At 41.6% G+C, this 27,117-nt stretch overlaps 2 protein-coding genes across 7 annotated transcripts; one reads left to right on the plus strand and one right to left on the minus strand.

The window, feature by feature from the left end:
- The first annotated feature begins 210 nt into the window (after positions 1-210).
- LOC135580834 (branched-chain amino acid aminotransferase 2, chloroplastic-like) lies at positions 211-12,783 on the plus strand. Of its 6 annotated transcripts, none has more exons than XM_065162686.1 (17): positions 211-354; positions 1,388-1,538; positions 1,736-1,896; positions 1,985-2,260; positions 2,323-2,432; positions 2,505-2,750; positions 2,911-2,975; positions 3,094-3,187; positions 3,291-3,361; positions 4,212-4,386; positions 4,657-4,836; positions 4,931-5,062; positions 5,202-5,300; positions 6,345-6,461; positions 7,402-7,497; positions 12,044-12,156; positions 12,513-12,783. In XM_065162686.1, exons 6-17 carry the CDS (start codon positions 2,535-2,537, stop codon positions 12,625-12,627), a joined length of 1,473 nt encoding a protein of 490 aa, XP_065018758.1. In that variant the 5' UTR covers positions 211-354; positions 1,388-1,538; positions 1,736-1,896; positions 1,985-2,260; positions 2,323-2,432; positions 2,505-2,534; the 3' UTR covers positions 12,628-12,783. The 6 variants fall into 6 exon arrangements, with proteins under 6 accessions (XP_065018758.1, XP_065018759.1, XP_065018757.1 ...); XM_065162687.1 differs by having other exon boundaries at positions 2,342-2,432; XM_065162685.1 differs by having other exon boundaries at positions 2,323-2,750.
- An 8,446-nt stretch (positions 12,784-21,229) lies between these two features.
- Positions 21,230-24,629, minus strand: LOC135645531 (AP2-like ethylene-responsive transcription factor ANT). Its single transcript, XM_065164010.1, has 9 exons — positions 24,177-24,629; positions 23,445-24,081; positions 23,174-23,256; positions 23,026-23,034; positions 22,831-22,919; positions 22,676-22,749; positions 22,538-22,588; positions 22,395-22,471; positions 21,230-22,006 (listed from the first exon to the last, which is right to left on the minus strand). The coding sequence occupies exons 1-9, from the start codon at positions 24,499-24,501 to the stop codon at positions 21,369-21,371; spliced, it is 1,983 nt and encodes a 660-aa protein (XP_065020082.1). The 5' UTR covers positions 24,502-24,629; the 3' UTR covers positions 21,230-21,368.
- Between the last annotated feature and the right edge of the window lie 2,488 nt (positions 24,630-27,117).

Here is a 27,117-nt window from a genome sequence, read left to right on the forward strand (position 1 = left end):
GCACCCACTAATCCGACACTCACAAATTAGACATAAAACTGTGTAATGATGTGATGGGCCCATAGATTTTTATGTGGGCCATAGTGTTGTAATGGGTCCGAAGCCCACGTTTCAACTGAGGCGCCTCTTCTCAAACACAAGAGGCGCCTTTCCATTGGTTGGCCGTGGGGCCACTAGTTAATGTCATCCACTGGTACGACAGCTTTCTTTGTTTGGTGACTCGGCCAATGCACAGGAGCTGCAACCGCAGGGTTTCAAGCACGAACGCCGTCTGCAGGGGGCTGGTCGAGATGACGACGCAGGAGACGCGCTGGAGAAGCTCAAGGCGATACTCTGCTTGTCAACGGAGGCCAGGTACCCGTCTATGATCCCCGCGTCCATGCCCCGTTCCTGCGTTTTGCTTTCGCGTGTATCGCCAAAGATCGCAGCGTTTCTTGCTCGGTTGATTTCCATCCGTATGAGGGTTTGGAATTGGTGTCTCTTGATTGCGCTCGCTACGTACATTCAAGAACCCGTCCCAAAAGGGGGGGAAACAAAAAAACTTTCCTTTTCGTTTTATTGTGGTTAGTAACTAAAGTTTGATTAGGGAAAGAGTACCTCCAAGAGATTGTTGCTAATTGACTAGTGAATGAAAGGTACAGATTTTTATCATTGCAACCGATGAAAAGTAATATTCTTTGTGCTTTTCAACTGTTTGTGTAAATGCCAACTTAGTCACATTATCAAAAGTCTATCATTAACTTGGAATAACCATTAATAGTTATTAGGTTAATGAATAAGGTGTTTCATCCAACTGAATTGTGTCAATGGTGTTGAAACCTTTCTAATTTTCTCTTAATAAAGTTGGAAATAGGAGCTTAGACTTGTGCATTTTTAGTAGAAGCACTTTGGTGCCGAACAGCATAGGTTTGGAATCCATGCCGACGAAGTGCTGTTCGGGATGACTACACAAATGGAGATTGTCAAGCACAACTAGATCGGTCTCTATATGAACCAGAGAGCATTTCTGAAGAATGCACCAAAATGTTTTCTATAAATCGGTTGCAAGAAGAACTCGAAGCAGCAGTGGTTCTTGAGATGAGTTAAAATTGGTCAAGTCTTTCGTTACATGTGAGCATTCAGGACATATTTGGCCTGTTTCAGTTCCAGTGGGATGCTACTCGTCTTTAATTACTGAAGAAGGCACCTGAATTTTTTGTTCATCAACAGTATCGAGTTATTATTTATTTTATCATGGATTTGCAGCTTTAATATAGTTAGCTTCTGGATTAAGATCTCCGAGATATGTCTGTGAATCTGATGGGATTGGTCAAGTAATTGCTTTAGTCAATGAGAAAGGATGCATGCATACAGATAAATGTCTTGTCTTCTGTCTTTTGCTTTTCAGTGATGATAATCGAGGCTGGATATTGAACATTATAGCTTGTCCTTTTGCGGCTGCGGTCGAAGCATGTTGGAGAAACATCAAACTCAATGGTTCTGTTGAATGCTCGAAAGCATAAGCTCATCTTGTCAAGATGAACATGCCCACCCATCAGGTCAATTTGTTGCGTTAAATCAATACATTCATGTTGCAGCTCAAAGTCGTCTCTTTTAGGACACTTGCTGCTGCTACTAGTCAGAGATACAACAGTTGAGGATGTGAACTCGAAGCAGTCAGTATTGACTCGTGGATCGAGTCGAGCAATAGGATGGCAAACTTGATCTTATAATCCGTGGCTTCTCTCCCATACAGATTTAGCGGTGATGACTGTGCTGGCTGCTCGAGCAGATCTCACCTCCCCATCTTCCGTTATTGTCTGCCCATTCTTTCCGTTTGATCATCTCAGTTTTGTTCGGCCAAATCATGGGAACCGTCTCGGCGGGCGTCCAAGACAGGAATGTCTCTGTTTCAAGGTAAAAATGTCTTACATCATTTTTGGGATATGTGAATGAACAGAAAGGCTTCATGAACCTCGTGGAGCACAACTCGGTTGTCTTGTAGACGGATGTGTAACTAGATGACGCAAGGAGGGCCACGGAACGGGCTCCGCAGCTCTCAGCACGGAGGACAAGATCTGGATTGCAGATAAAAAGCGTGCCAAGAACTCGGGGACGACACGGAAACTAGCAAGGATGAAACAGGGAGTTACTGTCGACTGTCCTTACCTGCTTCACAATGCCTTCTATTTGACTGATTTGGATGCGTAGCCCTACAACAAGACTCGGGCACTTTGATTACCGCTGAAGTCCACAACGCAAACTGTGGCCCTGCAACAAGGTACGATTTTCCATTTCTCCCCCGCCTTTTTTTTTTTTTTGACCTTTCTTTGCCTTGCCAAGGCTTTGATTTTTCCGTCAGGAGAGAGGCTTCGTCGACACCGACAAAAATATTTATCGCCACCCGCCTTGCACCCTCACCTACCTCCAGTTCTCTGAGAGGAGTCGAGTTGGTAAGCTCCTGCGAGTCCATTCAAAGGATAAGCATGAGACGAGACGCTCCAACGTGCATATCAACTACACAGGACCTTCGTCCCCACTGCAGCTGTACTCCGATGACGGTGTCGATGGACAGAAGTGATGCGCGTGACTTTGGGCCCAACTATTGGGATACCGATTATGTGAATCTTCGAGGAATACAAAGAACAAAAAAACAAACTCTTTTGATGGTCACCGATGGAAATCGATTGATGATGGTGAAAGTGCTTCGACAACCAGACGGGGTTGAACAGGAAACCGGGGAACGCCAGAGGGCCGCTGTCAAAGCAGAGGTTGGTTTGTCACCAACCACTCCTTTCCTTCTCTCTCTCTCTCTCTCTCTCTCTCTAGCATCCATCCACCTATTTCTGACGTGTACTATTTCCATCTCTCCGGCTTTGTCTCTCCTGGTCTCTAATTATAGAGTTCTATACTTGTAACGTATCCATGCAGGTGATGTATTCACCTCCTGCTTGCATGTTCATTTCCTGGACATGTTTCTCCACAACATTTGTAAGGTAGGTTGTGACTCAGCTCTCCTTATCGTTGTTTGGCCGTTCGCCTCCGGATACATGCTCCCTGGCCTCCTCAAATACACTCAACTTTCCTCCCTGCTCTTTCTTAAATCTTAGGCAGGCCAAGATTGCGGTGGTGTGTTGTCTCAGATTCAGGAGAAGCTATGTCAGCGAGGCGCGTTCTCGTTCCGGCTTCGACGAACATACTTTACAGGGTCAGTTTGCCTTCAGCCTACGGGATTCTTTTTCGTCATTTTGATGACTTCGTAATTTAGTTTTGCCCGTGTGATATACTCTTTTATGGTGTTGTTGTTGCAGCTTACGAGCTGGCGCCGCATTGCGTCGCGGTCTGCTTCTTCTTTCCACCAGCCCTGCGTCGGCACAGCTAGGTATACTTATCCGAACTTAATCTCATTCAGGTCCCTCCTATTTGAATTATTCTCATCATGCTTGCAGTTGCTCCGATCTAATTGGAGCAGCATGTTCGCTTGTTTAGAGGTTTCTAACTTCTCTTGGCATGTAGATCTCCTTCTTTCAATTTTTCATTTCCTTTTTGTCGTGCATCAGAGGCCTCCTTGGCCATAAGAGAAAAAGGAACTACTTGTCTATTCTAAAGCGTTGGTGGGCCGCAGCAGCCTTTGAACTGTTCATTATACCACAAGTCCTAATCACAGAGAATCCTGTTTATCATCAGATTCTGATTATCGTTAGTCCAAATAAAAAAGAAAATGGATTCCTTCGATTCTCAACTCCTATATATGGTGCGCTTTGTCCTTAATGATGATTCTTGTTCCTATGTGCTCTTCTCAGATGCTTCGATGTAGTTTAACACGTATAGACGTTTTTGCCTTATGGTATGTTAATAAAAATCTATTTTGAAGAGAAAAGTCAGCGACTTAAATATCCTCCATTTCTAAGTCCGATTAAATCCCCCCACATCCAGATACAGTAAAGAGTCTCTCTAATGGTTTCTGTCACACAAAGAAAGAGAAACATACTCCGTAATTTCTATCCCTTGGTACTGATGGAGACTTTGCAAGAAAGACATTTGGGGGTGGGGAGAGCGGGAGATTTCTGGACCTTCCCGCATTATGAACTGAAGGGACATTTTACTTTGCTGATTTTTGTAATTTTTCTTGATGTAGGATATTGTATTTATAAGTTGTTCATTTACTTGAAATTTCAGCAGCACATTGAATTATAGATTGATGTGACCTCTTTGACTTGTGGGATTCTCAGGAGCAATGAAGAAAATGCTGATATTAACTGGGATGACCTTGGGTTTGGTCATGTACCAACTGACTATATGTATGTAATGAGATGTTCTCGAGATGACAAATTCTCATCCGGAGTCCTCAACCGGTATGGAAATATTGAATTGAGCCCGTCGGCAGGGGTCCTCAACTATGGGCAGGTTAGAAGGTCAACTTGGTCTTCTGCATGAATTTGGCAGATATCTGCCTTAAATTTTATTGTTTTTCTTGCAATTTTGCTTAAGTCTTAGATCTGTAATTCTCCTCCTTAATTGTGTAGCTTATAAGGATCTTCAGGCTATTTCACCAATCTAAATTTAAAGCCTTCTAAACTTCCTAAGTTTTACCAATATATTCAACAGGCAATGCTTGCATATAAAAACCTATTCAAACATTTATCAGCAAATTGTGAAATCATTTGTCTTGTTAAGGGTCTATTTGAAGGTCTGAAAGCATATCAGAAACAAGACGGTAGTGGTTTCTTGCTCTTTCGGCCTGAAGAGAATGCACGCCGAATGCAAAGGGGTGCAGAGAGGATGTGCATGCCATCTCTGTCAGTTGTGCAATTCATTCATGCTGTCAAAGAGACGGTATTGGCCAATAAACGATGGGTATGCACTTAGTTGGAGATTCAGCTATCATGAGAACAGGGCTCATTGAACTCTGAATAATTCACGAGACTTAGCCTGTGTGTTCTGAAAACAGGTGCCTCCTCAGGGAAAAGGTTCTCTCTACATCAGACCACTACTAATAGGGATTGGACCTGTGCTTGGTTTGGCTCCAGCACCAGATTACATGTTTCTTATCTATGCTGCACCAGTGGGAACATATTTTAAGGTAAGTGATGCTTAATGACTGTCCTTTCTTATATTGGTCACTTAACTATACCTGCTTTTACTTCTGAGGAATATTTTATTTAAAGTATACCTTGCATCGCTCTTCTGTGGGTGTTATACATCTGATCCTTCACTTGCAGGAGGGTTTAGCTCCAATCAATCTAGTTATAGATGACAAGATTCATCGTGCCACTCCTGGTGGAACTGGTGATGTGAAGACAATTTCCAATTATGCACCGGTACATTTTATAGCTTCTCACCTTATTTTAGCTTCTCGCCAATTATGAGGTTGCAATCCCGATTAGTAAGAATTATTATTCTGAGAAGCAAAAGCTCTTATAGTATAGTTGATTGCTTACCGAAGTTGAATTATTATGTATCTGCTCCGATGCTAAAAGAGTTGCCTTGGTACAATTTTCAGTACCAAGTAAGTGTGTTAGTGCCTACCATCATGTAAACTTGTCTTAGATTGGCAAAAAAAAAATCAAAAATCTAGAATTTTCCTCGGTAGATATTTAATTGTTAAATGAGTAAGATGCTCCACTTACTTCCCCATGTTTTCAGTAGTATGATCCTCCAGTACCCTAAAAGTTTGAAGGATGTTTAACTGTGCTCAACAATGTCATTCTTCTAAGTAATAAGCCACTCTAGAAGTGTCAAATTTATATGATTGCATTTAGTTTGGAACCATAGAAGTACTGTGTATAAATTTGCATGTCAATAAGACTTGGAGTAACTTGTCTACGAATCAAATATTGATTCTAATAAAAATGAGAATTGGTACCTTGAGATAGTCTTCCCAAAGAAGTTATTAAAAGTTTCAGCTTTTTTACAGAAGTAATCAGTTTGAAACAAGAGACATGATTATAACAATAAACAATGCTTTAAGTTTGCAATCTAGAGCTATGTACGCTTAATAAGTGCTCTATAGTACAAGTTGACAATTGACATGACAAAGACCATCCACATACAATTGATCAAGCTTTTGAAGTTATTTCTCTATGAGATTAGTCTATCTAGAGAAGCCACAAAATGTTTACCATAGTTAATTGTCCTTCAATTCTTTAAGGCAGGTCCTTTGATTTTGTAATTCCTGTAGACATAAAGAACATAGTTGTTATCTCATCCTCTTAAGGGAACAGTTTTGGCCTGAAGAATTATTGTTTCTGCTGGAAAGATGTGAACAATATCTTCCATCAGTTCCAAGATTTGAACTCCTGTCTTTGATGTTTATAATGCGAGATGACAACATTAATGTTTTTTATCCTTGCTTCATTTTTCAGGCTTTGAAGGCACAGACAGAAGCTAAGACTAAAGGATTTACGGATGTTATATATCTTGATTCTATTAATAAAAAATATCTGGAGGAAGCTTCTTCATGCAATTTATTCATTGTGAAGGTGTGCCTGTGCCTCAGAATTTTTTGACTCGAGGTTGCTGCTTTATTGTGATAACTCATCTTGTGATCAACAAATCTATGTCCTCAGTAACATTTGTTTTGTCTTGATAATATGCAAGTTCAATCGGAGATAAAGTAAGGAGTTCTAGTAGTTGATAAACCTAAAAGAAATAATTCATTGAATCAAGAACGTATGCTTGAACCTTCATTTATTAATTTATTAATTGGTACATATTCAATGGATCTTATATGCAAAACACCTTGATATTATATTCTGATTACATTAATCTCCTTTGTGATCTTTCCTTATCTGTTTATGAGACCAACTCTCGAATTCAGCAATTGTTAGCTTTGAAGTGCATCTATAGCCAGCTTGGGCAAGTAATATTGCATTTTCCACCTGCACTTGTTTAAACTGATCTCAAATACACTAATTTGAAGAAAACAAACTTACATCATGATCCTGCAAAACAATTTTTTCTATGGCCTTGTGATTGTGCAAACTTGTGATCGACTTTTCACCGTAACTTTGTACCAATTTTAATTGGCACAATGTAGTCAGTTCTAGCCAATTTACCAGGATTCTGAAGGTGAACTAAAGATGTTTTACCTGTACAACCTGATGCATCAGTTGCTTCTGAATTTAACCTACTTTTGCAGACTGTTTCTTTCTTTTCTATTTAGTATGTAACATGCTTGAAATCATCTCTTTTTTTTAACTTAATAGCCAATAAATTACTTGGTAATATGTTGCAACAACAGGGTAACTTTTTTCTATAAATGGTTCATTTTTTTAGAATTTCTTTCACTGATAAGCAAGTAATTTTCTTTTTACTCATAAAGAAAACATCTCTTTTCTCAATTGTTCATACTGGAAAATAAAGAAAGGGCAAAATGTTATTCACTTAACATATGAGTATTTACAATAACATCTCATGCAGGGTGATGTCATCTCAACACCAGCAACAATGGGAACCATTTTACCGGGGGTTACACGTAAAAGCATCATCGAAATTGCTATTGACTATGGCTACCGGGTCAGAATTTCCTATTCATAAAACTTGTGATATCATCTGTTTTCTTTAAAGATGGCTAAATGTAAGAAGATATACCAAAAGGTGTACTTTTAGATGCCAGAATGAGACAAAGACATGGACAACACAACATTTCATTAGAGTACATGGAAAATATGAATAAACTGAGTAAGCTACATGCATCATCTACATCTACTAAATGGTCTAGTTACACATCCATAAGGAGTTAAATCCCCTTAATTCGACAACTAAATGTTGACAAAATTGTATCTTTTTTTCTACTCTTACTCTGTCGTGTCACGGACTTAGCTAGTTTTGCCTAAGTCGTGCGACACCCTTGCGTGTCCGTCCGCAAAGGTCAGCCTCTCCGAAGCCTCCCATTGTCCTTTAGGACCAACAAAAGAGAGAATGGGTTAGAGAGAACGTCTCACTCAGGATCTACAAGTAAACATTTCCGAAAACACTTCATAGACAATATAAATTACAAACAGACTTTACAAGCTCTGAACAGTTGCACAACAAACGGTCAAAATGATCCATTACAGATCGAAAATCTCTCACAAGTGTCCACATGACACAACATTTATTTGTAAGTCTAAAACTGCCACCAAACCCAACTAAATTGGGACTATTAAGCCTTCGGCCATCCCTCTATATGCTGTGCAAAGCATGAACATACCAAAAGATACGAACATACATAAGCATTACATCAAACATCTTGTTTCGAAGTTTGTTCGTGACATTCTCCCCCACTTATTCCTTCGACGTCCTCGTCAAAGTCGTTGTGAACACTACAACTCCTCGCCTTTGTTGAGTCTTCAATCTTCTGCTCCAACTGCAATGCGCCTCTTGGCTCCCAACTGCTCTCCGCTACTATTTTTGAGTAGTCGAACCTTTGATCTACCATGTTGCTTCAACTCACCAATGACTCTGACTCTAGTGTGGGGTTGGCTGAGTTATGTTAATCCTTGTTGATTCCTACGGATCCTCCAAATGAAGGAAAAGACCATCCTTACTATGTGCCAGTCTCTCAAATGCCTTATACTGCTTGAACTGGGTGGATGCACTTCCAAGTAGATTCGTATCACTTCTGCTTTCGATTGACATTCTATTGGGAAATGAGGCAGATACTCTACTCTCAGTAGCACTGATCACCAATGGTGAGGATTTGACAATTATTGTCTTCTAATATCTTTGAAGGGTCTTTGAACCTGTGTAGAGCTCCTCTGCTGGATAGATAAGAGAATTAGGGTACTCGGTTTCGCCTATTCTCTTAAGGGTTGAGAAGACAAATGTTACTTGACTTCGCCTGCCTCCTCGAGGTTGTACTCCATGCATCGAGCTGGTTACTAGCCTTCGCCTGCTCTTTGCTCACACTTCTGAAGCACTTGAAGTGTTTGCACTCCTTGCGTTGAGTTAGTTACTGTGATTCACCTTCTCAATGCCATCAAACTTCTAGAAGTTTTCACCCTAACTTGGAGTAATTCTATAATAGATTTGGTCGCCTCTGGGATTGTATCGTCTTCTCCATCAATCCTGCCGCCTACTCCACTGAGTAGCAATGGTACAACATCGCGTACTACCTGCTTCGTTCCTTGGTCGTGCACTCTTGCATGACCCGAAGTCATTCACTTTCGACTATCTTGATGAGAAGCTCGTTGACACCGGTCTTACGAAGTTCCTTGGCCTCTGCCCCTCAGCCTTGTCTCGGTACTTGGAGTTTGCCTCTGCATGCTCCACCTCCTCGGCCCCTTTCACGACCAAGCGCTCTCCCTCCATGAGAGAAAGGGATCGATGACTTTCACGGAAATCCTGCCTCTACGATACCATGGCGTTGTCATGCCCATGGCCCTACTATCTGTCGCCTCGCATTTGCATCCCTTTTCTTCACGATCAGTAGATATGTCTCTGTGGCACTCCTTAGAGTCCACCTTCATTCTAACTGATGCTTGATTTTGGGTAGCTAAGTCCCTCTGGACTCGTCGTCGCTTCCTCGCCCCTTTCGACCCCCTGCTTCAACATCTCTGTGTTCTCTAAGCAACTCCCTTTGGTCAATGGAAAGACAGACTGCAACTCTTATGCATGGCCTCTGCCATCACGTTGTAGGATTTGCACCGATTATGTTCTCCTTAGCTTCCTTGGTAGCAACGTTCGCTTACTCAACCTTGTCCTCTGACTTGCCAGGCTCCCTTAAGCGAATATGGGCTTTGGAGCAGTCAAACTCTCCAATAGCTCCCGATCATACCTTCGTATGATCTAGTCCCTCACGGGACTCATTCATGTGTATCGCATTGCCACGAACTGTTCCACCACGATCCGCTACACCATGTCGCCTCCTGGTGACATCTCCATTCCATTCTGATTCTTGTGGGATGAACTCGAATTGTGATCCCTCCATGTATGGCCTCTGTCAATACATCGTAGGGTCTTTTCCACCTTCGATTTTGTTCGCTCCTTTGACAATCGACCTTCATCCACCCACTCTTGGGTCACACCTAGATGAAGCACCGCTCTAGCACAGTCCGTCGCCTAGTAGCTCCCGAAGTCCTCCGACTTCGTTGCAATTAGTGCACCATTGTCTGGATCCTGGGCCTCTGCCCCTACCAGCACAATCTTCGCTGCGCACCGCTTCCTTCATGGCAACTTGAATGGCAACATTATGGTATATTCTTCAAGAGTACCCGCCTCCGCGTCCTCTTGCCCCGTGTCAAAGCCTTCTGAACCCAACTTCGCCTCCGCAAGTTGAGTCGCCTTGGTTCCTCCATCAAATGCTTCTCCGAGATAATGTGCATGTGCCCAGAAGCTCCCTTCGTCTTTGGCACCATGCAAGATGAGTCTGCTTCGTCAGAATGAAGGACCCATGGAACAACATGATCCTGCTCTTGCCTTTGCAAGAGTTCATGTCCTTGACCTCTGTCCAAGGAAAGCACTGTGCCTCCGCTCTATGTTTCATCTTCTATGATGGCTCCCTTCATGCGGCTTGGATACTTCGCCAAGTTACACCTAAGTTGCTCCGCTCCTCGTTTTTGCATTGAGTTGATGGTGGCCCTCGCGCCCACCATTCCACGGGTCAACCCTCCCTTGAGTCCGATCTCCATATCGACTCTAAGTGTGCCTTCATTTGTGTTGCTTTGGGTCGCTCCCCCACTTGATCTCGCAATGCATCCACCAATGCATTCTCTCAAGCGAAATCATGTGATGACTCCTCGTTGCTTGCTCAGTCCATTGAGCTTTATGGAGTTGTTGTTTGTTGAGGTACTCCTCCTCAACATGCGAGGTCCATCCCACATGATTCTCCCTCTGGAGAGCCGGGACTTATCCCTCCTGGATAATTGTCCCGTTAGAGCAACATCTCTCTTCGTTTCGGAGACTACCATCCCCTTGGACTACTCTGATTTGCTGAACAAACTGTGCATTATTCTGCCTCTTGCAAACGCACTTGCTAGATTGCGACTCCACGTCAATACAGCCCTCGCTGCACCACTCAAGGCCTAGCAACATGCTGAACTCGTTGTACACTTCAGCCTCCTACGGACGTATCCTTCATATGCTGAAGAGAAAGTTTCAATGCTCCACGGCGCCGAGTTTCGGTCGCCTTGGGATGGCCACGAACATTTCATCATTCGCATACAAGCCCATGTATGAGCATCGAATTCTTTGAGTTAGCAATTCCCCTCACCTCCGTGAGTTTTGCATAACTCTTTCGGTCGCTGAGCAACTCATTCCACCCTGTATGGTCTCATCTTTTACCAAGTGCCTCGCTTGCCTTGAGCACCATCAAGTATAGTTGTCAACGTTGAGTCGTAGCTCAAACTCAGCCATCCTAACCTTTGTGCGCTCCGCATTCTTCCAAGCTTGTCTGTTCTCGTGGTGCCTCTTACGCGAAGGGTTGGCCATTCCTCTGAATGTCAATCTCAGATGGTCGCTCCTCTGAGCGACTCCTTTTCCCTACATCTCCATGCCCGTTTTCCCCCAAACAGTCGCGCGTGTGTTGACTACCCTCAACGCAGCCCAGCTAGGTCCCCCACGTTTGCATGCTAAGTGTTTTTATGAGTGCTTGTCCCACTCTGATACCATCTGTCACGGACTTAGCTAGTTTTGCCTAAGTCATGCGGCACCCTTGCGTGTCCGTCCGCAAAGATCAGCCTCCCCGAAGCCTCCCATTGTCCCTTAGGACTAACAAAAGAAAGAATGGGTTAGAGAGAACGCCTTACTCGGGATCCACAAGCAAACATCTCCGAAAACACTTCATAGACAATACAAATTACAAACAGATTTTATAAGCTCTGAACAGTTGCACAACAAAGGGTCAAAATGGTCCATTACAGATCGAAAATCTCTCACAAGTGTCCACATAACATAACCTTTATTTACAAGCCTAAAACTGCCACCAAACCCAATTAAATTGGGACTATTAAGCTTTCGGTCGTCCCTCTACATGCTGTGCAAAGCATGAACATTTGAAAAGACACGGATATACATAAGCATTACATCAAACATCCTATTTGTCTGTGACCGTCATGGTCTTTTTTTTTTTTTTTCTAATCAGGTTGAGGAACGGCTTGTCTCTCTCGAGGATTTGCTCGATGCTGATGAAGTATTTTGTACAGGAACCGCTGTGGTTGTTGCTCCAGTAAGCAGCATTACTTATCAAGACCAAAGGTACTAATAAATATATGCTATGGATTTTTGTGCAGATTATTCAGACGATCTTGTTTCAAAATATATGTGCCAACCTATCTAACATCAGAGCAGGTGTATGAATAAGCTGATCAAAATCTGGTTCTTCTTAATGACCTCCATTTCTCTGTGTATGGCCAACTTTTATGGTTTGTGCTGGGAATCAACATGTCCAACTATTATGGTTGGTGTAGGTTAACAATTCTCTACTAAAATTAAATTGACTCAAGTGGCCATGTCAGATTGAAACAGCAACAGCTGCTGTGTAAAAAAAAAAAAAGTTGTTTTTCCTATCTTCATCTTTGTGCTTTTGGTAACAAATTTCTTTGCCTATGCAGATATGAATACAAAACAGGAACTGAGACTGTCACTCAAAAACTATACAACATCCTCACAGCAATTCAGATGGGCCTGGTAGAAGACAGGAAAAATTGGACAGTTGAAATCAAATGAGGCCCAAACCTTTTGCTACATTAGCAGAAACACACTAGACATGTATGTGCATGTGCTGTTATATTGGACTATATTCAGTGTTGGAATCTTGTTCTCAAGACACTGTTTGTTTGTTAATTATTATGCTTGGTAGATTATCTTGGCATTTGAGCATTAGTGAGTAAATTTGAAACCTGGATGTAGTTATCCAAGTGATGTTGAGAATTTGAAATGCATGTTATGGCCTAGATATGAGTTTGTGATGCAGCTTTCAAAGGCACTTCAAAGAACTTGTTGACTGTTTGATGTCTGAAGCAAAGTTGTAACTGGGAAAAAAAAATTATCAGCCAAGGTGTCAAAAGACATTGGGTGCTTTCGAATATAAATTTTTTAAAAAATATATATTCTGATTGATAGATATGATAAAAGATTTAAATTTTATTTTTTTAATAAATTTCATAGGCTTTAGTAACAACTATAGTAATATATATATATATATATATATATATATATATATATAGGAGGATTGAGAGAAAAGTATCCCGAGGAGAAAATATATGAGGAGGAGGAGAAACTAGGGCTATCGAGGTATGGGACATGAGTTGATATCAATTGGGAGAGGAGTAAGAAAGAGAAGGCGAAGGAGGGAGAGGGGATTATTGTCGATTAGGAGGGGAGCCAAGAGTAATCTAAGAAGGGTGTGATGTGATATTTTTGAAAGAAAAATACAATGTGATGTGATATTTTTGAAAGAAAAATACGATGATTTTGATCTTTCCTACGATAGATTTAATGTTTTATGGAGACTCGATAAAGGCACTAGGAAAAAAAAAATATAGATATCTACTTAAAAAAGAGATATAAACTGGATTTATGAAAGGACTTCATGAGCCAAAAAAAAAGATGAGACTTCTCGCGCATAAGCAATGACATCTTAAGACAATAGTTTACTACTATCTCTAGCTTTCTTTCCTATTCTAGGGTTGGCTATTCCCTTCTCTAGGCTATGACTCATATTGATTGAGGGTTGTCACTTGTTATTTTTATTTTTGTGGTGTTGTTGGTTTCTAATGATATGTAGCATAGACTCCTAATTAGATTTGGAAGACTCCTAATAAGACTATTAATTACAGTAGGACTCTCAATCAGAGTTCAACTCTTCTTATAATTTAAGTCTAAATGAGATTGAATTCTCGAAGTCTTTAGGTCAGTCAAACTTAGTTTTGAGTCAATCATATGTAACTTGAATCAAAGTATAACTCAAATTTAGGTGAGTCGAATCGGAGTAGACTTGAACTAGGTTTGATCGTCCGTCCCTTGTCATAGCTTTCACTCACAGTTTGACGATTCAACTCCTATTGAATCTAAAATTAAAGATATGGAAACTCTATTTTACCAACTTCTTTAGTGAATCACCTTATTGAACTTGGCTTTTGCTCTTTTTGTCTTTGATGAGGGAAATAATGGCAACAAGACTGGAGCTAACGTCACCTGTCCCAGATGACGCATCACGCCTCAGCACTTGGTCAAACGGATCGGAACGTCGACCGAGGCACATTAAACATTCTGCCCAGGCTCGGTCTCCCACGCCACGCCAACGCCAGTGTCAGACGCTACCTGCCCCTGCAAGGGGGCACATCAGGCACAGTAAGCTTCCTTATAAATACCCTCGCATGCTAAAGGGGAGAGGGGGGGACGAACTCACACACAACACTTGTATGAAGGCATCTCTTCCTCCAAAACCCTCTCCACATCGCTAACTTGGCCGTCGGAGGGGTCGGGTCGAGCGCCTCGGCCCGACCTTTGTGCAGGTGCCAGAGGGGGTCGACTCTTCGAGGCGCTGCGGCGGAGCTTCCTGCCAACCCGACCCGACCTGCCGCCGACCCGACCTCCCGACCCGAACCACTCTTCCCGGCGCTGCGGCGGAGCTTTCTGCCGACCCGACCTGCCGACCCGACCTCCCGACCCGAACCACCGTGCTCGGCCTTCGGGAGACCCCAAGGGACGGAGCCCGAGATCCCCAACATCCGGACACCCGAACCGAGTCGCGACGGCCCCGAGGCCACGGCTTAAACAGATGCCCCCGTCGCATCAGTCTTATAGTAGTAATCTTCTTTTCGATGATAGTATATTCGTCCATAATCTTTCCTTAATCTCTCACTATACTTGGCTTTTTGGCTAACTTTGATAGTTCAAATCCCTTTGGGTTTTTCATATTCACAACCGAGTACATCTCCATCTCAATATACAAAGATTGTTGATGTTGATAGGAAGAGTAGGAAAAGCTTCAATCTTCTATATTTCTCTCAAAAAATACTTTTACAATTTCAGAAACTCTATTTGACTCATGACCTAACATATGGGGTTTATATAGTCCCCAAAGATACATTATATTAATTATATTCAAGATGAATCATTCTCTTTCAAAAAACCCTTTCAAGAACCAATAACTAATTTGACTTATTCTTCTATAGACTTTTAATCTATTTTTTCTTCTTGATGTAATGAATCTCCCTCTTGATGCAATGAATCTTTTTATGACATTTGAACAAGTTTAATTCCAACATTCTCCCCCCTTAAACTTGTTCTATCTAGCATGCCAAGTTTCTTTCGAAGTTGTTGAAATATTTCAAATTTGAGAGGTTTTGTAAGTATATCAGCCACTTGTTCACTTGTCTTGACATGATGTATCTCCACTTCTTTATTTTTGATATGAACTCTTATGAAATGAAATCTTGTATCGATATGCTTCAATCTTTCATGATAGACTGGATTCTTGGCTAAGGCAATAGCTGATTTGTTATCAACATAAATCTTGGTTGACTTCTCCTGTGGCATATAAAGTTCTTGGAGTAATCTTCTTAGCCAGATTGCATGACAAACACTAGAAGAAGCTGCTATATATTCTGCTTCACAACTTGATAGAGCAACGATTCGTTGCTTTTTTGAAGACCAAGTGAATGTAGCTTCACCAAAATAAAATACAAATCCAGTTGTACTCTTCCGATCATCGTAGCTCCCGGCCCAATCACTGTCACTATATCCAATGAGCTCCAACTTTTTAGATGATGAATAGAACATTCCATACTCAATTGTTCCTTTAATATATCGTATAATTCTTTTAGCGATATTTAAATGAGATGTCTTTGGAACTTCCATAAATCTACTTATTAAACCAACTCCAAATAGTATATCAGGTCGAGTGCATGTCAAATACCTTAAACATCCAACTAGACTTTTATAATAAGTTGGATTAATGTATTTACCTTCACCTTCCTTGGTCAACTTGGTGCCATATTCAACAGGTGTATATGTAGGATGACAATCTTCCATGAAAAACTTCTTTAAAACCTCCTTTGCATAATTTTCTTGTGAGATAAAAATTCCTCCATTATCTTGGATAACTTCGATACCAAGGAAATAAGTCATTAAGCCCAAGTCGGTCATCTCAAACTCCTTTTTCATAGAGTTCTTAAAATCTTTAATCATGGAGCTACTATTGCCTATAAATATTAAATCATCTACGTATAGGCATACAAACAAGATATCTCCATTAGAGTTAGATTTCGTATAGAGAGCATGTTCATGTGGACATTTAGAAAAATTATTTTGAATAAAATAAGCATCTATTCGAGAATTCCATGCTCGTGGGGCTTGTTTAAGCCCATAAAGAGCTCTCTTTAACTTGTATACTTTGTCTTCTTGTTCCTGAATAATAAAACCAAGGGGTTGTTGAATATATACCTCTTCTTCAAGAACTCCATTAAGAAATGCTGATTTGACATCCATTTGTAAAATCTTCTATTTCATTGGAGCTGCTAGAGAGATAAGTAATCTTACTGTCTCCAATCGAGCAACTAGCGCAAATACTTCTTCATAATCAATCCCATATTGTTGTTTATATTCCTTCGCAACCAATCTGGCCTTGTATTTCTCCACCTCTCCTTTTGCATTTCTTTTTGTTTTGAAGATCCACTTAACACCGATAGCTTGGTAGTCTTCTGGAAGTGTAGTAAGCTCCCATGTATTATTTTTGTTAATGGCATGAATCTCTTCATTCATAGCTTGTCGCCAATTTTCATCTCTATAAGTTTCTTCGAAGGTTAATGGATCATATCCTGCAAAAAGATAAAATAAAGAAAGTTCATCATTGTTAGTATCAATCCTTCGAGTCATATCATATAGGTCATGAATCGGTCTTGTCCTTCTTATAATTGGACTTCTTGAATCATGTGACCTAGCTGATCTAGGTGATGATTCTGACAAAGCCACTTCGGTGCTTGCTTGTATTGTATCATCTCTTCTGAAACTATAGCTTTCTTATGCTGCTCATCACTTTTCCAATTCCAAATATGTTGTTCATCAAACTCAACATCTCTTGACATCACAACTTTATTTGTGATAGGATTGTAGAGTTTGTAACCACTAGAATTCTCTGGATAACCTAACAAAATACATTTTTGGCTTTTATCCTCCAATTTCGTTCTCTTTTCTTCTGGTATCTTGGCAAAGGCAACACTTCCAAAAATCCTTAAGTGATCAACTCTTGGTTTTTGTAAGCTCCATGCTTCTTCTGGTGTAACATTACCAATTCGCTTTGTCGGAAACCTGTTAAGCAAATAAACTGCACAAGCAACAGCATCACCCCAAAATTCTTTCGGAATTTTTCTTTCCTTTAACATGCATCGGACCATATTAAGGATAGTCCTATTTTTTTCTTTCCGAGACTCCATTTTGTTGAGGTGTGTATGGCATGGTGAATTGATGTAGAATTCCATTATTTCTACAAAAACTTTCAAATTCATTTGATATATATTCACCACCTCTATCTTTTCTTAAATATTTAATCTTACAACAACTTTGTCTTTCAACCAAATCCTTAAATTCTTTGAATTTACTTAAAACTTCTTTCTTTTCTTTTAACATGTAAACCCAAGTTTTGCCACTATGATCATCAATAAATGTAAGAAAATACCTGCTTCCTCCAAGTGTTACTGGATTGATAGGGCCACAAACATCCGAGTGCACCAGATCGAGTCGATGCCATGCTCTTTTTGTTCTTCTCACTTTGAAAGACTTTCTTTCTTGTTTACCAATGACACATACTTCACATAGTTTTGCTGGGCGATCAATTTTTGGCATTCCTGTCACCATATTATACTTTTCTAGAAGTTTCAAAACCTCAAAATTTAAATGAGCATATCTAAAGAAATATCCTCAATATCAGCTTTAAAATAATTTGATTGATCAAAAATACTCAAATGTAGAGGAAACATTCTATTCCTTGCCATTTTCACATGTGATATCAATGTTTTATTCTTGTCACGAATTGAGAGAGCCATATCTTTCATCTCAATATCATAACCTTTTTCAAGTAATTGTCCCAAGCTTAGAATATTATTTTTCATATCAGGAACATAATAAACATCTGAAATGCATAATTCCTTGCCATTATTAAGTTCAAGGAGAATTTTACCTTTGCCTCTTACTGGTCTTTGAGACAAATCACCAAATGTAATATTCCCGGAATAACTTGCATCCATTTCTGAAAATAGCTCTTTGATGCCACACATGTGATTTGAGGCTCCTGTATCTAAATACCATGTCATAGACTGATCATTTTTCAAATTTTCATAACTCATTAGCAAAACTTGATTTTCCTTCTTTTCTTCCTCAACAAAATTTGCCTTATCACCTTGATTGTTAGGATTATAATAACATTCATAAGAGTAATGTCCATACCTTTTGCAAACATAGCATTGTATTTCAGACCTTTTAGAGTTTTTGTCACATCCACGGCCTCGGCCACGTCCTCGACCATAACCTCGACCTCTTTGGCTATAATTTTCTCCAACATCTTCACTGTTTGGAGATTCTTAATTGGTCTGATTTCTGCCTCCTCTTCCTCTTTGTCCTCGTCCTCTTCCTCTTTGAGAATTTGATTCTCTTTTATTTTCAAGAGCAAACTTAGCTTGTAGTGCTTGCTCCATAGTTTTTTCTTCTCCTCTTTTTGTAATCCTTTGTTCATGAACTTGAAGGGAACCCATAAGTTCTTCTAAAGACATTTTTTCCAAATCTTTAGATTCTTCAATCGCAATAACAATAAAATCAAATTTCGGATCTAGAGATCTCAATATTTTTTCTATTACTCTCTGATCATTTACTTGTTCACCATTTCGTCTCATTTGATGAACAATAAAAATGATTTTTAAGAAGTAATCAGAAATAGTTTCATAAGTACCTTGTTATAGTTTTTCAAACTCGGCTCGTAAAACTTGTAGACGAAGTTTCTTTACCTTATCAACACCACCGAATGCTTTTTGAAGTATTTCCCAAGCCTCCTTTGAAGTATTTGCTGGAGCGATGATCTCGAACATTGTATCATCAAGGCCTTGGTAGATTGTGAACAAAGCCTTTTTCTCCTGCTTCCTTCTTTCTTTGAGTTGTTTTCTTCCTTCTGCATTCATTGCTCCTTCTTCTGCTGGACTTGGTTCAGTAAATCCATCTTCTACAAACTCTCATACATCTTGGGAGCCTAGAAGAACCTTCATCTGGATACACCATATGTCATAATTTTCTTTTGTCAATCTGGGGATCTGGAGTTGGATGGCACTTGAGGAAGAAGTCATAGCTTAACCTATGATCTGATACCAAATGTTGATGTTGATAGGAAGAGGGGATAGAGATATCAAACAGAGGAAGAGTATGACAAGCTTTCAATCTTCTATATTTCTTTTAAGAAAAACACTTTTACAATTTCAGAAACTCTATTTGACTCATGACCCAACATATGGGGTTTATATAGTCCCAAAGATACATTATATTAATTATATTCAAGATGAATCATTCTCTTTCAAGAAACCCTTTCAAGAACCAATAACCAATTTGACTTATTCTTTTATAGACTTTTAATTCATTTTTTCTTCTTGATGCAATGAATCTCCCTCTTGATGCAATGAACCTTTTTATGACATTTGAACAAGTTTAATTCCAACAAAGATAACTCTTGTCGATAAGCTTTTATCTCCAATCCACTTTTAAAACTTTGAACAGTCCATATCAGATAGGTTTAAGTTTCTTTCCTTCTCCTTTCAACCATTCCTTCTTAGGTGCAGCTAGATGAGGCAACCTTGGAATCAATCGACCCTCAATGCAGTGTCAGTTATATTGCTATTTGTATTTTTGTTTAGCTCGTTGAAGTTGTTATTCAGCTTTTTCATGCAACCCTCAATTGAACGATGATTTCATTGTGAAGCTATACATCACTCGATCGAAAGAGAAACATGAAAAAGGTAGGCTTTCATTGTTTTCTTATCCAAGATCTGCCATGCGCCACATGAAATCCTATAGCAGTCTGTTCTCAGTCAAATGCATGGAGGAATGCCGTCATGTAATTCCAAAGATGCATGTGGACAAATGATAATGATGTCATTGGAGAAAATGGAGACTTCATATCAGTGCGGAAGGGCAAGGGCTAAGAGCGACAGAAGGCGGAGAGGAGGAGGAGGAGGTACTGCCGGAAGAAAAAGAGAGGCGGAGAGGGTCGCCGATCGACTTGCACGCAACAGTGAGGAGTAAAGACGGGGATGCCTACGTTTCCTGCGCATGACGGAGAGACGAAGCGCGGGAGGGAAGGAGAATCGAGGAGTTTGGGGGTCGTTTGGTATTAACGAACTTAGGTGTGCAGAAGTAGCAGTTCAAACAAGCGGAAAAAAACTCCTTGTCAGCTCCGCTCGCCTTCTTGGGTCTTCGGGAATCCTCAAGAAGAGAAAGGGGAGGAGCAACTAACGCGCGAGGCGAGGAGGACGTGGTCCGCAGGATGGTGATGCTGCGGGTGACCTGAACAACGCTGCCAGTGGCGGCGGCGGCAGAAGCAGCAGCGAGGAGGAGGAGGAGGAGGAGTTGCACTTGCGGACCTTTCCGGGGGGCGGATGCCCAGCGACAAAAGGTGTCGTCCCACAGCTGGTCGAGATGACCCATCTGGTCCTTGGAAGGAAGATACAGAGAGCTCCAAGGACTAGGAGAGGCCTTTTCTGTTGCTATCACTATTATTATGTTTCCGGATGACATGAGAGTAGTTTGGTTTCTTCTTGGCAGGTTATTACTCACCTGAGCAGGAGAACTTTCGACCGTCTTATCTTCTTTCTGTCACTTCAGGCAGCAAGCAACCTATTAGACATTCAATAACAAAATCGCAAGCTGCTGGAAGCCTTGCTGAAATGAACAATCAAGTATATATGTGTATGAATTATGATGGTAAAGAAATATGCCCGGGAAAGTGGTAAAAGAGAACATATCTGTATGAATTACGTTGGTTTTCCTCGATAATAGTTCACCGAGTTCTCACAATCATCAATGTGGGACGATCAATGTATCGAAAGCAGAACACACAGATGAAGGTTTTAGCACAGGGAGCAGTGAGAGGAGAGAGGGTCAGCGATGGTGGTCAAAAAGTTGGCACTGCACCGCCGTAAGAAATCCAACTTTTCTTTCTTGTTGACTAACTAAACATCATTTCATACAATGACATCATTCTCTCTAACCCTGAAGCCCCACTGTGTTTGGCAGTGTTCTCCTCCAAAATGGCCCCAGAGTTAGAAAGAGAAAGACCTAACCTACTGACATGTTAAAAGCCTGTTCTAACCATCTCGTCACCCACTACCAGTCTCTTCGTTTTCTGCATCTGCCACGTCTCTCTGTTTCTCTCTCTATCGAGGTTCTCCTTCATCAGCTTCCAATGCTACACCATCGCAACAGTAAGATTAAGCATCACCCCATGCAGCAAAAACTGGCATCTGAGACATGGATATCGTTGGCCTGAGCTGAGCAGGTGGAACCCAAGAACTTATGGTGGTAGAACCAGTGAACTTTGGTGATGCCTTGCCATACATCAATGAGAAACCAGTCCCATCATGATGACCCTCTTCCGGGGAGCAGCCCACGGTGGCCATCGTTGATGCTGGGTTTGCTGCGTGGCAGTTCCCTATCTTCTCCAAATCACGCAGCCCTTGCGCTGGACTCAAGCTTTCCACAACCAGACCATGAAGAACAGGTGAGAACTCCATGGGGCTCCTGTAGTCGCCACCGCCTCCCAGGGACTTGGGATCATGCGATTCTGATGAAGGCGGAGCTTGCTGAGCCGAACGGAAGTCCATCTTCCAACCCGAACCACTGCTACTGTTTTCTTCCACAAGATCTTTGCAGCCACTTTGTTCTGGGGTTGGTTCTTTTCCTGCGTCATTAACCTTGGTTCTCCTCGCCAGCTCTCCCGATAACAGTGTGCTGCTAGCCATTATCTTGTCGACGTCGTATCTGGTTATGTCAAAGTTGGTGACTGCATTTACCCCACGAAATTTGATTGCAGCGATGTCATAGGCTTCGGCAGCTTCTTCTTGTGTACCTGAAAGTTCCATCTCACTGCTGAGAACCAGGGCTGCATGCTTATGTGAGAACAGGGATCTTATTAATCCATGTACATAGCTAAACAAATCTTCGAAGGCCAAACTATATATGGTTCTTACTTTTGCTCTGTAGACTAAATCAATCAAACAAAGTCTTATTAACAGCATTCCTCAAGGCTTCTTGATATGCTAATAACTTTCTTGTACAACAGAGGCCTGCAATTACGTGATCTACTCTTTTAAGTTTTAACTTGTACAACAGCTCACAGAAGCTTTGGCAACTCTTATAAGGCAGAGCATGACAGGAGGCCAGCATAAACAAAACCAAGTATTTATGTGAAAGCTATAGGCTTTTACTTCAAACTGTAAACTTGGCAGCAAACTTACTGAAGGTTCCGAGGTACAGATCTTTGTTCCCGGCAACCCTACCAATTCGAGCTTGCCACCTTCCGTGTTGGTGGTGCCTGAAGAGAAATGTTAGTTACAAAGATAGCAAGGGTTGATGCTTGATCTCTAAGAGCTGAAGTAACCTTGTGACTCCTCGGTACATGGAAGCCCCTCGTGAGAACCCAGTGCTGTTCCTGTAGTCCGATCGATGCAAAGAAATGAAGCCCTTGACGAACACCACTCGGAATCGGTGTATGAAATGGAAGAAAGGAGATTCGCACCTTCTCAAGTGGGCAACGTACTCTTGCCTGGTCATGTTCTTCATTTCTTCGAGCTCTTCTTGGTAGCTCTCCAACTACACGAAAACCAATCCATTGCCAGTACTCAATGTCACAGTATTGCAAGTCTCAAGAAGATTTGAACTCATGAATCATACCGGGAAGTTGATATGTGTTGATGGCCCCCAATACTTTAATGCAGCCAAGTCATACGCTCGAGCAGCTTTCTCCTCCATGTCATACCCCCCTGAGAGTTTGAGGTGCGAGATGATAAACTTGAGCTAAATCATGTACAAGTTCGAAGTAGAAAGGAGGGAATAGAAACAGAGAATATGAGTTCAAGGAAAGCGTACCAAGATAAACTGCAGGAAAGCATAATGGTTATGACATTCTCCCAGACCAAGAACATGACCAACAATAATTCATCGTTTTGTAGTTAGTTTAGCTTAGTTGAATCTTCAGCATTAAGAGAAATAAGCAGATTTTATTGACTCAGCTCACCTTGCTTTCCTTTCCTTGTCTGACCTTCTTGCTTGCAAGTGTTGTCCCAAAGATGTGCTTCGTATCTACCAGTCCACCGATGCCTGATGCATGAATCACATGTAAAGGAATCATCATAAACTTTTGCTAGAAAAAGATGATCATGAGGAACACACTTACTCGATTCATGTCAACAAGCATGTAAAGTTTGCAGAAACACATCAGAAAAATCAAACAAAAAATAGTAAGGAGGACGGTGGCGGAAGGTTTTCACGACTATAGGCCTACTGACCTTGTAACACCTCTATACTGAGATGTTCTCTGCCCAAATGTGTCGATGGATTTCCTGTGAACCGGTTGCTTCTGGCCCCCTTTGCCGTTCCCTCTCTTTTTTGGCGCATCTAAATCCATGCACTCAGTTGGAGCGGCAGTGGCGATGTGCAGTGGAGCTGTGATGCAGCTGGACTGAGATCCAGGGCTCATGGACAAGCTCAGAGACTGCAGCTCCCCATAACCCATTGCACCGACAGGGCCGGTTCCGAGGCCTCCTTCCTCGCACAACGCGTTTCCGCAACCATTGTAGTGCCTGTCCACCCAACTTTTCAGGCTGGGAATCCCTTCGTATGCCGTTGATCCTTCCCCCATCGTGGCCTCATACATTTCATGGCTCGTCAGCCCGGAGCACATTCCTTCTTGCAATGGCTGGAAGTAGAATTGCTGTTGCTGTTGCGCTTGAATCTGTTGTCTGCGGAGATGGTCCAGAGAGTGGTTTCTGTTGCCCTCGGTCTCGGATTCTTTGCTGTAGTGTGTGTTGTCTAAGCTTAACGCCATTGCTGCCCTGCCATTGTTCCCAAACTGGTGATGGATCCCCATGTGTGGTCCGCCGCCAAGAAAGTCCTCCAGCTTTGGTGATGGAGATGGCACCAATGCTTCATCGCATTGAGATACGAATAAGAACCATGACAAGCGTTTTTGGAATGTTTTCTTGAAGAAACTATATATATGCGAAGAGCGTTGGGCAAACCTTGCTGCTGGGATCTGCTGAGAGCTTCCATGATGCACAGAGACCCATCAGACTTCAGTGGCATGACAGATAGCTGAGAGTAAAGTCCTCCGTTCGGGCCTTCCATCCCGTAGCATATCCTAGAGTTGTTTACCTGCGGCGATAGGAAGATGCTGCATGGTACTGCAGACGAAGCGGCGGCGGCAGCGGGTTGTGTTTGGCGATGATGGCTGGCATGGTCTTGGTGATGATGTGGCTCCGCAGGCACCTCCATATTCATGTGTGTGAAGAGAGAGAAACCCAACCAGTTGTTGCTGTTGTTGTTGCTGCCGCTCATGGGTTTCATTGTCTCCTACCACCGCAAGGGATTCCGAACGAAGCTCAATCGCAAGAGAGCATGGCTAGACGGTTGGATTTCCTAGCTGCTCAGAACCCTCATGGAGGACACAAACCAATCGCCCAGCACAAGAGGAGAACAAACAAGATCATTTAAACCAAGCAAAAAGGAATGAGCTCCCACTGGCAGATGCTTCACAATATCAGACCTACGCCACCCAGTGGTGATGTGTTCCGAGAAGGGACATGGTTGTGGCTTTTTCTTTCCTTTCCCATCTCCCTGTGTTGAGTTCCCAGGCAATCTACTGAGAACCCTTACCAGAAATTAAGAAGACTTTGCACTAATCACTCGCAAGGAGAACTCTTCCAAAAAGCACAAGATCAATGCAAAGATCGTCAATGGGAAGAAGCCCCTTCTCTCTCTCTCTCTCTCTCTCTCTCTCTCTCTATATCTTATGCTAGCTTTCGAGCTAGATGGTGGTCAGATGGCTAAGCAAGGCTGCTGCCTTTACAGTCTAATGGCCATGAGATAGAGCTGCAGGAAGGACGACTGTCCAACTAGTCACTTCACTACAGTACTTCATGTACTATGACACAGTGAAATCCAAGTATCCCTGATTAAATCTATTTGTCCTCCACATAAATATTAAGCGACCGAAAAGAGGACGACACATTCACGGAGAGTGTTAGTAAGAGATGATACTGATATTAAGGAAAGAAAACTGGGAGAAAATAGGTGTCCTTTGTGAATAGGGGATGAGAAGATGGTTTTGCCATAACTTTACATGTCCATATGAACCTCCTTATGCCCTTTTATGGACCACATATAGACGACAACTGCTTCAGGAGAGCATGTCGATCTATGCTTCCAATTAGGTAAGCCTATTATATTCCAGGAATTATGAGGAGAAGGCCCGAATTCATGGAAGTAAACAGAGGATTATCATATTTCTGAGCAGTTTCAGACTCCAAGCTAATCATTTTTTTCAAGTCAAACAGTTGAAGCGAGGGATTTAAGCGTGCAATTGAAGGAAGACCTTCAAAGCTTCTTATGTTGTTATTATTAGTCTTAAAATACAAGTTAAAGTGTCTTATTAGATCTTAAAAACTGATGCCTTGCTGGTAAGAATTTACATTCAAGCTAATTAAATCTTTGCTGACAACAATTTTTACTGGGATTAACATGCAATCTGCTTATTTTATCTGTGGTAATATCCTGGACCATTCTATGGTGGTAAAATCGTCGAGGTTGAAAGATCTCCACAGAATTTCTACCGAGGCTTTTCTGTGATGCACGCATTGGTGGATGGCCTTCCCAGGGGGCAGATTCTCATGTGGGAATGATTTGGTACCAAAAAGGTTTAAAGGGAATGAAGTGAGGTCGAAGGGAAGATGAGAGAGAGAGAGAGGGGTTTCAAGGTACAAAGATCAACAGCAACGTATCCTTATACCCATCTCCATTCTGATTACTCCAATGATGGGTGTATCCACCGACTACGTACCACAAAAGCACTTTATGGTGAGAATGATGCCGCTCTCTCTCTCGGAGTAATCGCCTCGTCACACACTGTTCCCCGCTAACCCTCCTTTATCTAGAAGATAAAACGTGAAGAACAATAATGAATAAAGTGCAAGTTGTGTCTTCTCCCCCTTCCAACTCATTTTGCCTTTGCTCCATTATTCTTTACCTGATTGTTAAAGACAAAATAGATAGAAGCAAATTACAAGAAAAATAGACAAGTTGCAGCTTGATGGATGCCCCCAACATGGACGACTGAGAGATGTAGAGCTCGAACACAAGGATGGATACAGCTCTGTGGCCTGTAGCAGTATCTAAAGGGACTTATCGGGTGCAACTCTGGGAAGTGCATCCTCCGATGGGTCCCTTTAGATGCTGCCACTTATAACTGCTATAATTCTGTTCATCCTCGATAATGGAGCCCCGTCAATAAATAAAATACCACTTCCATTGCCCTTCAGGTCATTGTGAAGACATGAAAATAGAATACCAAGTAGTTCGATGCATTGCATGAAACCGATATCGATCATACAAAAGATAAAGAGTCACATCTTTTGCGTGATCAGAATTCTCGACTCGGATCGAAATCGAACCAAGCCAGACGAGTTAATTCATTCGAAGGCCACCACCGACGTCAAATGATAACACCAACTTAGCACTCTACGCAAGTATAAGATCAAAAAGCGTGCTGAAGGATGGTAAAAAGGCACCTTGTTTCTATGTGCCAAGGGTAGATAAGAAACAAAATTTGACGCGCCAACGAGATTGTAAGAGGAAGAAAGAGAAAATTGTGGAGATGTAAGAAAACAACGATGAGGTATATCTGTGAAAACGATGACCGGTAGTTCCTGTATCGATCATAAAATCTTGCTTGAAATATGAAGTACAGATCAATATAATATTTGCCAGCTTGACATTTGGATATTGATTGATATATCATTGTTCCCGTGCTTGAGAAGACGCACACGACCACCTAATCAGATAGGAAAATAATCGAATTGACCTATTCGATAATCAGTATCGCGCAGCACCAAATTGTTCCATGTTAACATTCCGTCGATGAAGTCTTGGATTTCTGCAACCGAGATGACATCCTTTTTCAACATG

This window comes from Musa acuminata, chromosome BXJ3-8 (genome assembly GCF_036884655.1).
Source record: "Musa acuminata AAA Group cultivar baxijiao chromosome BXJ3-8, Cavendish_Baxijiao_AAA, whole genome shotgun sequence".
Classification (NCBI taxonomy): Eukaryota; Viridiplantae; Streptophyta; class Magnoliopsida; order Zingiberales; family Musaceae; genus Musa; species Musa acuminata.

What these genes read in the sequence shown, in the direction of transcription:
- LOC135645531 (XM_065164010.1), bottom strand. Translation starts at nt 24,501, where the DNA reads ATGAAACCCATGAGCGGCAGCAACAACAACAGCAACAACTGGTTGGGT. An exon ending in CAGTATAGAGGTGTTACAAG is followed by an intron (nt 23,257 to 23,444) that starts GTCAGTAGGCCT and finishes TTCATGCATCAG; the next exon opens with GCATCGGTGGACTGGTAGAT. An exon ending in ATGTACCGAGGAGTCACAAG is followed by an intron (nt 22,472 to 22,537) that starts GTTACTTCAGCT and finishes ATTTCTCTTCAG; the next exon opens with GCACCACCAACACGGAAGGT.
- LOC135580834 (XM_065162685.1), top strand. Translation starts at nt 2,466, where the DNA reads ATGAGACGAGACGCTCCAACGTGCATATCAACTACACAGGACCTTCGT. An exon ending in TATTGGCCAATAAACGATGG is followed by an intron (nt 4,837 to 4,930) that starts GTATGCACTTAG and finishes TTCTGAAAACAG; the next exon opens with GTGCCTCCTCAGGGAAAAGG. An exon ending in GCAATTTATTCATTGTGAAG is followed by an intron (nt 6,462 to 7,401) that starts GTGTGCCTGTGC and finishes CATCTCATGCAG; the next exon opens with GGTGATGTCATCTCAACACC.